The following is a 12,308-nucleotide window of genomic DNA, read 5'->3' on the forward strand; positions in this document are numbered from 1 at the left end:
TTAAGAAATGGGAAAGGTTAATGTGTGTGTGTGTGTGTGTGTGTGTGTGTGTGTATGTGTGTGTGTGCACGTGTGTGTGCGCATGTGTGTAGGGACACTACCATTATCCAGCATTCTCGCAGTGGCAGTTATAGTGACGGATGTCTGTGGCAACATGACGGAGAAGATAAAACACACAGCCGTCACTGTCAGGACATAGAGACCAGGTGCCAGCCCACACACACACATCCACACGTACAAAATATACACACCTACTCATCTGAATTATGTACATGTAACCTTGCACTTATATGTGTGTTGGTATTTGCATTCATGTATTTGAAGGATGAAGGACCTCCATGCTCAGCTGTTGGAGAAAAAGGCTATGATCAAAGTCATGGAGCATCGTTCACGCCGAGACTCCACTCCACTTCGCCCTGCCCGCTCTGTACCTTCTATCTCTATAGCAACAGGGATGCACTCCCGCCAGACCTCGCAGACAGAGTGCAGAGAGATGCCCAGCTGGAAAGGCAGCACTTGTGAGTACACACACAGACAAACTCATACACACAAGATTGTTTTTAGCTGAAGTCATACATAATTCACGTATATATTGTGTACTACCTGTGTATTATAGGGATATTTCTGAGCCTAATCCTAACTTCAACCTCTGGAACCAAGAAAAAAATATCTTTTGCAAAAAGCACTTACCTTGTCAGGACCATAATTTTACTGGTCTTGACAGAACTGGTTACATGTAGTTTTCTCTGGGTTTCATACATTATCAGGTCAAATGTCCTGAAAATGTACAAAAGCAAATGCACACACATGTACATGCAAGAGTGCACGCATAGTCAGTTGTACACACACATACACTCCCACATACATTCCCAGCCACTCTTTCAGTGTGTGTGTCCCAGCGTGATTCTTTCTCTTCTAACTGTCATGTCACTATGTTTTCAGACGTGCTGCTAGGGAAAGAGAGTGTCGAACACCTTCCTGCTTCTCTCCCCTCATTCTCGGCTTCGCTTTCATCCCTCGCTCCCTCTCTCACCTCCTCCCTCGCTCCCTCTCTCGCCTCCTCCCTCGCTCCCTCTCTCACCTCCTCCCTCGCTCCCTCTCTCGCCTCCTCCCTCGCTCCCTCTCTCGCCTCCTCCCTCGCTCCCTCTCTCGCCTCCTCCCTCGCTCCCTCTCTCACCTCCTCCCTCGCGCCCCCTCTCGCCTCCTCCCTCGCGCCCTCCTTTCCTCCCCTGTCTGCCTCCTCTCTCCCTCTTCCATCGCCAATGACCTCTTCCTCCTCCTCTGCCTCCCTTCTCCCTTTCTCCTCTGCCACCCTGCCCCTACCCTCCATGCTCCACCCCTCTCCTCTGCCACTCCCTGACACATTCTCCTCCCTGCCCTCCACACCTCTTCTGTCCCTGCATTCTAAATCATCCGGCAGAGACAGCAGCACCCAGACGGGGCGGAGTCCCGAGGCGGTCAGAGCCATGCCACCCACAGGACGAGCAAAAACAGGGAAGACAGGTGAGGGAAGAGAGAGAAAGTGTGTATTGTGTTTAACTCCTTATCTAGACCAAATTCAAATGAGCAAATATGAATTGAAGACCTTGTTGGTCTTGTATAATTAATTTTAGCCATTAACATGATAACCTTTTTTTAAAACTCTAAATGCGTTATTTCATATGGTTCAGGCATGTTTTGTTTTTGTTTTTTTTTTGTGTGTGTGTGTGTGTGTGTGTGTGTGTGTGTGTGTGTGTGTGTGTGTTTGCATGTAGACTCTCCACCCACTCAGACCAAGTCTCCAGACAGTCGAGCTCTAACAAGTGCAGGCCAGAAGATCAGACTGCCTGACTCTGACCTGGTGGAGATTCTGATCTGATGCTGCACCACCTGTAATGTAATCTAATGATAGAGTGAAAGTGAGAGAGAGAGCGAGAGAGAGAGAGAGAGAGAGAGAGAGAGAGAGAGAGAGAGGTAAAAGAAGCAGACATGAAGCATTAATAATGACAACAAGAGGGGACAAAAGAGTGAAAGGTGCACAGAGATACTCAGGCAGACAGACAGAGTATATGAAAGGAGCAAGAGTGTATTTAATGCGAGTAATGAAAGCATTTTACCTTGATGAGCAACAGTGCCAATGTCAGTCTGACACAGTTCAGTGTAGTTAATAATGGGACAGCCTCAGGTGTAGTCCCTCTTGAGTACCTTTGCTCTGTTCTTCCACAGTTCTGTCAGCCTCTGACATGCTTTTAACTGATTTCAGTAAATTATTTTGATGACAGTATGTCATTAGTGTTGGCTGGCCAATGACGGCCAATATTTCAGGCTAGTTTGAATGTGGCCCGACAACGAGAGGTTGCCGTATGACGCAGTGTGGGTTTGTGTGGGTTTGTGTGTCTGCACTTGTGCTTAGCCTAACTGGGGAAATAGCCTGCCAGTATGGCTTAAGATGTCATATTACTGTATTAGCTATACAGTGTCATAATTTATATAGGTTGTGCCTATTGCCTTATTTGGCAAAAATGCTTTTAACGGGTACCATTGCTCTTATAAAAATAAATTTGCATACCACATATTTTTAATCATTGGGTTATGATTGTGGTAAATGAAAGAGGATATTTATTGTCCCCTCATCTTTGTTTGTATTATCAAGCTTTGTTTGGGTGTTTAATTTGCTGCTTTTTGTTAGACCATTCCACCCATTAGTGCTTTAGGACCTTCAGGTTAGATCTATACAGTGGACGTATATACACATGTTGTGCAGCCTTTGTTTTCCTTAAAAAATTGATGTGGTGTCCAGTTGTCTGATTAAATATTGCAGTAAATATTGGTGCCTTATCAGTGTTTAAATACTCACACAAGTGTTTTTTTACATATTTGTTCCATGTGTATTTTTCTGTGCATCATTACCATCCTTCAGGCCGTGGTTCAAGCTTTATCCAACATCCAGCTGTGTTTTACTGCCACCTGTTGACCAGATAAACAGGGAAAGTCCAATATAACTGTACGTGCATCAACCTACAGACAAGTACATCTGAATTTCAGGCTCACGATAACATTCCTGCACAGATTAGTAGGTTTTTAAGTTTTCTTTCCAGATGAAACCAAACTACAGGCTCAGACACAAACTGCTAGCACCTTGGAAGGAAAAAATACATAGATGCTGAAAAATAACTTAGCACTGACTGCTTTCACATATTCTTGCAGTTAAAATTAGTGTAGACAGATAATGTATTATAATTAGCAAAGGAACAATAGTAGGCATTGCAAAAAAGTTGAAAAAAGTTGGTACATGTATGTTTTTGTTTCAGGACAGAGATTATGGTGACCTGTCTAATATTTAGGAGATAGATTGCTTGGAGGATACAAAGGCAAGATTGTGACAAGGAAAATTAAGCACATTTTGTCTGCAATATAGTCCTGGACATTGTGTATTCACAAACTGAGTGTACACAAAACATCATCCCGGGATAGCCACAGAGCAGTGACAAGAATGATTCCATAAGCCACAAGCTTATAACAACAGCAAATGAATGGGTGCCAGTCCTTACCTGGATATGTTGCATCACAGAGAGGGCCCCTGAGCAAGGCCCTTAACCCTCAATTGCTCAAGGTGTGTTCAGTCAGAATTGAAAGTTGCTTTGGATAAAAGCATCAGCCAAATGCCATAAATGTAAATCACATCTGTATTACTACAATGGTACAGCAAAAATCTCCCAGAACTACAGTCAATGAAATTAGTGTACAGCAACTGACAGGGCACAAAAACTGGAGGCCAAAAGTGATTTAACTGGAGAAGGAGCAGTCTTTCCAATTCAATTTTATTTTTTATGGTGCTATTTACAACGTTTGTCACAAAGCAGCTTTACAGAAATTAACTGTAAACATACTCCAGGTCCAATCCCCAAAGGAGCAAGCCAAGGCAACAGTGGGAAGGAAAAGGTCCCTGAGAACAAGAGTAAGAAACCTTGAGAGGAACCAAGGCTTAAAGGAAGAACCTATCCTCCTCTGGTCAACACCGGATGACAAACTAATCAACACATGATGAATAACATTGCTTTTAACTTGCTATACATCTTATAAAAGTATCTTATACAACTTCAGAAATGACCAACAAATGTTTGTCAGATTTGGTGAGAAACAATTAGTACTTCCAGTCAGGTTCCATTCAGGAAACATCTAAACACAGTTTAGGAGGAGAGCCAATGGCAGTGCTGATCGACTATTAATTTAATCTCATCAGACGAGCACGTGGCCCAAGCAAATGAGCCAATCAGGTACAGCTGGAGGCTCCAAAGTAGTCAGGTTGGTCCGAAGGGTAGATGACCAGGAAACCTCTTCAAGGTCAAGCTTGCATCAGCATCAGAGACAAGAGAGGAAGTTGTACATCTCAGCAGAGAAAAAGAAACGGGCTTGGTTAACTGTGTTTGGCATGCACTGGATAGGTATATATGATCAACAGAGAAGAGCAGGGATTCTTGCAGAACTAGCTATAGCAGCTTCATTAAAAGGGGAGTGCCAGAAGGGAGCACGGACATGAGGGCTCAAACCCGACGGCAAACTTGCTTGAACTCACGAAAGCAGCAAGACGACAGCACCCACGTCTTGGTTTACCTTTATTCTCTTATGTCCATAAACCCCAAGATCAGCACCATTTTTATCTGAACGGCAACACCACAGCCCAACTTTGAGGACAACACTGCATTTTCCCTTTAAATCTGATTCAGGTAATGACCTTATATAATAGTACATAGTGCATTATATTAATGTAGCGGTGCACCGGCTCTTGTCCCACACCAATCCTCACACTCCACCCACATCGTCCCAACCTAACAGAATAAGGATGTGCAGAGAGCCGGAAAGAGGAGGAAAGGAAGAGAGGGAAAGAGAAAGCAGGTGAGAGGAAGAGAAACAGATGAATAAATAACACACTGATAATCAAACATCATACCTAATTCAAAATTAAGTAAATAAGTAATTATTAAGTTATAGTATGTAATAGAGACATTCTAGGATATTTGGGTATGTGTGTTTTAAATGCTATGTATTTAAGGGATGTGTGTTTTTGTGACTTATCCAGGTAGGGCTCCACCACACACAATACTCTTAAGGACTCACTTTATTTATTCTCAATCTGCACCATTTTAGTTACCATCTAACATGATAACTAATTTACAGAATCCTGACAAATAAGCTTTCAACCTAGTGTCACGGTTGGTCCCTCCTTGCTTCCATGGTCCATGGTTTCCCTGTCTTGTGTATCGTTTTGGTTTCATTCCTTAGCTTCGTTTTCTCCGCCCCTCGTTTGGTTTTCCACACCTGTCATTACTTTCACCTGTTCCTCATTTCTAGCCTTGTTAAGTTAATGTATTTAAACCCTGTCTTGTTCCCTGTGTCTGGACTGTTCATTGTCTGTATGTCTATGAAAACCCGTATTTGTAGTGGAAGTCTAGTTTGTGTGTGGACTCCGTGTATCCTAGTCTGTACTTTTATCCTATCCTTCGTGTTTCTTAGTCTCTAAGTTTTTCCTAGCCTCTGTTATAACCTGCTTCCCCTATTTGCCTTCGTGTGCTTTTGTTTGCTTGTTTATCATGTATTCTCAAACTCTCTATGTTGGCCCTATGACCCTGGTCTACTGGAGTATGACTCTGGATTTGCCCTAATAAATCTCGCTGTTCTCCGCACATTCGGTACTCTAATTGGGCATGATGGTTTATAATAGGAAATACGTTCACTTAGATACTGAAGAAGAAGGCCATGTAGAGCCTTACATATCAGTAACAACATTTTGTAAACGCTACAGAATTTCACGGACAGCCAATGCAGTGTCAATAATACCAGGATAATATGATCAAACTTCCTGGTTCTTGTAAGGCCTATTACCATATTCTGAACTAACTGAAGTTTGTTTAGACTTTTATTAGAACATCCAGAAAGAAGGAGAGGGAGCCTAAAGATATTTATGTGGAAACACTGTTAAGAGCAATAAGAGGACCCTAAAATAAAAGGGGATCCGAATACTTTCAAATGTTGTTTTTTTTTATTGAGTGCTACTTTATTTCTTTACTGCTATGCTAATAGTTGTGTTCCTATGTAGTTCACACGTAGATTTAAGCAGGCTTTGATTACTCTCAGTTGCATACATCAATTTATTATTCATTAGAAGTTAAAGATGAAGCGAAAATGCCAGTACACTTCATGAATACTGAAGCCCTGTGCACAATTACTAATGATTGTATTACATAAAAACTTATCATAACCTCTAAGAGAGCATGACTGACCATTTGTATTTGCAGGATGACCAGTGCACCCCAAGAAAATAATATGGCTCAACAACTTACTGATAGTTGTCTTAAATCAAATTATAAAATATAAAACTTTAGAGCCTTAAGATGAACTACATGTCATAAAAAATAAATATGGTAGAAATGTTTAAAGTGAGACATCCTGTGCAAAGGTGCTGTAGCCTACGGTGTAGAATGTAGTGATAGACTGAAAAACAGATTATCCTAAGTGTATTTATCATTAAAAAGCGATGAATGCTCTTTAATGAGCATTTCAGTAAATAATTAAGGTCTAATTTGTCAGTTTAATTTATTCAGGATTATTTGATCTAATTAGTTTATGTGACGCGGGATAAATTCAGGAAAATGTATATATAAAAAAAAATTTAAGCGTGGAGGATATTCTCATTAATGAGTGGAAAAACGATTTATCTCCAGCCTGCAGCCACGCGTATAGTTATTAGCAACGCTGTCGTTATTCTTAACCGTAGGCAGGCCCCACGTGCAACCAGCGAATACGATGAAAAGGCGCCTTTGTAAGTTATTGTTCCCCCACGATCTTTGAATCAGTCCGACGAGTGACCAGATGGTGGTCTATAATAAGATGAAAGCGCTCGCACTGCTTCACCCACAGCGTCTGTCTGAAAAGCTCTCTGGGGAAGCTTTTCTTTTCCCTTTGCGTGCGCTCTTAGCAGCGCTTACAGTGAATTTAAAACGTGATTTTCGTGCTTCAAAGCGACGTTTTGGTCCAGTCGGGAGTTCATGTAGGAGATTATATTCTTTACTAGCAAGGTTCGAAAAGAAACGTTAAAAGGCGAAATGAAATAGGAGCAGTGTAACTGGTACACAAGTTCTAATTTGTGAGTATGTAGCGGTCCACAGTTTATGCATGCTTGTCCACGTGCTTGTCCAGTTGACCACGCAAAACAGTCCACCCAACAAGAGTCTAGGGGTGAGAAACTTCATTAATTAAATGCTACAGGATCGCTAACACAAACTATGACAGCAGAGGGGTTATAGTCTTTATCTATGCACTCACAAGATGTTTCTAATATCTTATCATTAAATGTTTCTAATAAAGTTGCTGGTATACAGCTGTGGTATACAATAAGTCTTGGCAGTACACCAGCCAATTTAATGAAACGCAGTTATGTTTCCTGTGCACCTATACTAATGTACGGATCAATGCGTGCATTAATCCATCTGGATTACTATTCCGGTTTTACTACTGTTTTACATTTTTTTGATTTAGACCAAAAATTAAAATGGTTTTTGGCTTGTTAAGCTTTAGTGAACACAATATAAAGATTACAATGGCTATATGTCTAACACAGGCATGTCATTTGATATATCTGTATTCTGTGGACATATGATTTTACAAATATATATATATATATATATGTCAAGATATGGTTCAGTATGTCTTTGTTGTAAATAGACTCGGTTTAGCAGGCCATGCTTTCCTGGACTCACTAAATGTGAAGTGCTTTCAAAGAATGTTTTTCTCAGCACAACTGCTATCAAAACAGCACCTGCCACTTACCCGTCCCTGCTCTTATACATACACACGCACACGCACACGCACACACACACACACACACACCAGTAACCAGTTGTACAGGGGCAACAAGACCAAACACTTGAACACTGACCTCTCCCCCTCCCCCACTCATCCCTCTACCCTCCGCCGCCTACTCTCGACATTGTACACCTGCTGCCCACTGCACTGGACACTTCCTAGTCCCCCCTTCTTCCAGGCGCGAGGTCACTCCCTCTTTCACGCTAATTAGGTGCGGATCAATGCGTGCCTTTGTCCGACCGAATTTCCCACGTTTGTGCGCTCGCCTGGCACTCGCGTGGCTCAAGTCAGTTGAGGGTGCGCTCGAGATGGATTCCAAGGCGAGAACGAAGAGACATCTGCCCGAGCGAGGCCCCCTGACATCTGCTCGCACTCGCCGTTTGATTGTAGAAGAATGGGGAAAGTTGACCGCAGATGTCAACTTTATGCCGTACAGCTTACGTATGGCATCTAAAGCAAATCTACATTTCCAGTAGTAGGTCTGTCACACGTCGGCGGGTGAAAGGGCAAAGAAAACTGCACAATGAAAACTTTTAGGTTTCTACGTATTACCAACAATTTTATAATTTGTAAAATATTTAGAAGCTGATATGTAGCTAGTATGGTATTTTTAATATCTTGAAACATCCTAAAATCGTGTAAGATAAAAGGAATGAAGCTTCGTTTTATAGATAGCTGTTCTCTTTACAGTGCCTGCACAGCTGCATCCATACACCCACTTGACAATGACTCAGGATGCTTTTTTGTATGCTGTAGGAATTGAGATTGGTTTCGCCCGGATCAGGTAGACGACAAAAGACTCGTGAACACAGGGTGTGAATGGTTACCGGGTCCCTGGTGACTGGCCTGTAGCCGCACGCCCTTGTTCGTTCCTGGGAATGCCAGGTTCCCAAGGGGACATGCTCCGGCGTCGTATGACGCACCGGGTGAATACGTAGTTTCTCTCAGGGGCGAAGAAGGAGAAATGGTTCCAGGCTGAACATCTGTCGTTTGTGTGTGTGTGTGTGTGTTAGAGAGAGAGAGAGAGAGAGAGAGAGAGAGAGAGAGAGAGAGAAGAGAGAGAGAGAGAGAGAGAGAGAGAGAGAGAGAGAGAGAGAGAGAGAGAGAGAGAGAGAAGTTGGAGCTTATGTATTGAATAGAGGCGGTGACCTGTCAGTTGTGAGCGATGTGGGGAGCGCGGCCCCGCGTGTGGGAAAATACCTCAGCCAAAGCGATCGCGTATTCAAATGCTAATTGTCGCACTATAAATAAGAGGCATGCGCAGCGCGGAGGGCCTTAAGAACATCAACAGAGACCCCAGAAAGGAAACAGTTCGCTGGTTGTTGGATATAAAGGCTGTGGTTCAGTTTTACGTTAAAACTACGGAAAATGACCGCGACGAATTTTAGCCAGGACACAGAGAGACACCCGAACGCCAAAGAAGAGAGGAAGGTAGGCTCCCTGGAAAGTTTTCCCCGCATCTCTTGACTTGTGTGATGCCATTGAGTCTCCATACTTCATTTCTTGTTCCCTGACTTTTGTTCATCTTTTCAGCTGAGAAAACCGTTAATAGAAAGGAAAAGACGGGAGAGGATAAACCATTGTCTGGATCAGCTAAGAGAGACGGTGGTTGGAGTCTTTAGACTTGATGTAAGTCTATTTTAACATATTAAAAATTAATTACGACACTTTTCATTCATATCACTGAACTTCAGCAAACCTTTAAGAAATGTTTTCACGCCATTTTAAGTGCAGGATGTTTGAACTGTATGCCAGACTATCCCCGTGTTTTAACGTATGCTGTTACCCATAAACAGCAATCAAAATTGGAAAAGGCCGACATTCTGGAGATGACTGTTAAACACCTACAGAACATACAGAGGAATAAAGTTAGTGGTGAGTGCACTCTAAACCCAGCCCAAGCTCAAATTTTGTGTCTTCGCGTGACGCTATCTCACGATTAAGCCTTAACTGAGAATTAATGTAAATGTAAAATGTAAATGTAAATGAATAGATTGCAGTTTCGCGAAGCTACCAGCATGTGTCATTATTGCTACTGAAAAACAACAGAAATCATTGAGATTAGGTTTTGAAAGAAGCTGGAGTTCAAGAAAATGTTATGTACATAATGAGCACATTAAAGTTATGAAACAGCACATATTGTGCTTATTAGCAGGAGAAATAGATGAATGAATTTTGTTTCTGTATGCTGCCTTTCTTTTCAGCAGAGCCAATATTGGACTCCGAGGCCCAGCAGAGATACAGCACCGGATACATACAGTGTATGCATGAAGTTCACAACCTGCTGCTCTCTTGTGACTGGATGGACAAAACACTTGGCTCTCGCCTCCTTAACCATCTGCTCAAGTCTTTGCCCAGAGCAGCTACTGATGGGTCTCAGCATCCCAAACCCTGCTTTACTAGTGGCCCCTACAGCCATAGTGACCATGTCTGTATCCATGTAAACGAGGTAGACAGTTTGAGGTCATGCCCCGCCTCCCCTGCCATGGGTACTAGAGCAGCCCCACCCATTAAAAACCATGGCACCCCCCCCATGAGCAGGCCACATCCCACTGAGAGCCCACACCTGACAACTCTGGAAATGTGGAGGCCCTGGTGAGAGTTTGTGCTCATTAATAGGGTGTGTGTACATTAGTCTTGTGCAGTGTATACATTACATGTTATTATTTTCATGCTGTAATGTATACCATATACACATACCTATCACTTCCTGTGAAAGGTGCAAGTTTGTACATGCTTACATTCTCTGTGTTTGAGTGATCTTATTTTCACCACATTTTGCGCATGAGTGTGTATGCACTAAGCATGTGTGTGTGTGTGTATGCTGTCTGTGGTAGACCCTCCTCTACTATGTATCTTATAGATATGCTTGTTGGTGAGTATGTGGGAGGTGGTTCTGGTCCAGAATAGCTGTCTTTTTCGAACCTCATTGCTTCCTGTCTGAAGTAAAGCCACTGTAGCCTGAATGTAGAAGGCCCTTATTAATCTTCCTGTTATTTATTGGATTAACACTGTAATTTATTCAATTAAGTCATATTCAGGGCTAGCTCTTTATTAGCTGGCTAATTCATATTGTAGAGCTTGTGACCTCTATGTTGTATGTAAGCCTATTAACCCATTATTAATAAATAAATGTTTGGCATTAATATTTGCATTTGGAATGACTCTGACTTTCTACACAGCGATAAGTGAAACACATTTTAAAATCCTAATCTACCAAAAAAGAATGTCCATGATAATGTCTTTGAAAATGAATTTTTATGCGTGCATATGTTTTTAAACAAACTCACACTGACCACTGCAAGTACCCCTGTGAATTAATGGGTTGAGTATGAAGACCTGTCTTGGTTCTGGTTACGAATTATTGACGTCCATTAAAAAATAAAGTAGGCCTAGAATGAACAGCCCTCTGTCAAACAGTCAAACCCATGGCCAAAAGTTCAAAGAAATGGGGATGCATTGTCAAAGATGTTATACTGAGAGGCTGCATTAGTCAGCTCTGGTTACTTATATTAAAAGCAATAGGTCCACCATCATGAAGTTAAAGGTGGGATTTTGAGGTTTGGTTTTGGTTGTTTTAAATGAAACCATTAAGGCTTTTAAATTTGAAATTAATGTTTATTTTCAGTTCAACCCAACACTGAACTGAGGGGCATAATTTATCCTGAACCATCATCATATTGATTTTAATCTGTTAGTTTACTGCAGATCATATATTTAATGTATTTTGTGTGTGTGTGTGTGTGTGTGTGTGTGTGTAAAATTTGAATTCTCAAAGGAAGAAATATAAAAATCTCACAGACATAGCTTTCATTAATAGGGCCATAACTGTGGGCCAGCAGTCTCTCTGGGGGTCTTCATCCTGAAGGTCCTCGTGAAGCACGGCTTCCCGAATAAAGAAACCTGATGTACATTAACCAAAAGCACTCTCATTGCTAGTACTATTAGGAAAGTAATATTTATATTGCAAGTGAAAATCCTGGCTAGCAAATCACTTTTTGGAGCAATCGGCTCATGCGCCAACAAAACAAAAGGCAGTAGAATAGACCAGCTGCTCTTACACATGCACGTTCTAAGAAGAGAGCAGAAGAGATCTCTCATGGGGAAGGCATGTGGCCCACTTCAAAGTTCTCTCTCTCTCTTTCTCTGACACAGACACCCACATGTATATCTCAAAGAAATGTCTTTGACCACTGGTGTAACATCCAGGCACAACTCAAAAACTGTGAGGGCTCTAACTCAATAAGACTCTCAGTCTACGAAAATAAACACAAACATTAATATAATCTACATAACAATTCTCCCTCGACAAAAAAACTCATATGCCAGGTTAAATGCTCAGACCAACATACCAGATTGGTCAATTGTGCTCAAAACCAGAGCAGGCATACAATCTGTCTTAACATAAGAATGGGGGGGGGGGGGGGATTTTAAGTACAGAGATTTTATATGACTATACTTACAAA

The 12,308-nt window shown here is 41.9% G+C and overlaps 2 protein-coding genes across 3 annotated transcripts in view; both read left to right on the forward strand.

Annotated features, from left to right (window-relative positions):
* The window catches only part of amotl1 (angiomotin like 1), a 15,005-nt gene extending 12,201 nt beyond the window's left edge, over positions 1-2,804 (forward strand). The window contains exons 8-11 of the mRNA XM_081723526.1: positions 93-206; positions 325-518; positions 943-1,503; positions 1,755-2,804. Of these exons, the coding sequence (XP_081579652.1) occupies positions 93-206; positions 325-518; positions 943-1,503; positions 1,755-1,858 (973 nt within the window). The 3' untranslated portion in view covers positions 1,859-2,804. The remainder of the gene's footprint in view (positions 1-92; positions 207-324; positions 519-942; positions 1,504-1,754) is intronic.
* Positions 2,805-8,991: 6,187 nt separating this feature from the next.
* On the forward strand, positions 8,992-10,988 carry her8.2 (hairy-related 8.2). Of its 2 annotated transcripts, none has more exons than XM_027012554.3 (4): positions 8,992-9,273; positions 9,376-9,471; positions 9,639-9,717; positions 10,050-10,988. In XM_027012554.3, exons 1-4 carry the CDS (start codon positions 9,211-9,213, stop codon positions 10,439-10,441), a joined length of 630 nt encoding a protein of 209 aa, XP_026868355.2. In that variant the 5' UTR covers positions 8,992-9,210; the 3' UTR covers positions 10,442-10,988. The 2 variants fall into 2 exon arrangements, with proteins under 2 accessions (XP_026868355.2, XP_026868354.2); XM_027012553.3 differs by having other exon boundaries at positions 8,993-9,273; positions 10,047-10,988.
* Positions 10,989-12,308: the final 1,320 nt, after the last annotated feature.

This window comes from Electrophorus electricus, chromosome 11 (assembly GCF_041902795.1).
Source record: "Electrophorus electricus isolate QZ-2024a chromosome 11, ASM4190279v1, whole genome shotgun sequence".
NCBI classification, from domain to species: Eukaryota; Metazoa; Chordata; class Actinopteri; order Gymnotiformes; family Gymnotidae; genus Electrophorus; species Electrophorus electricus.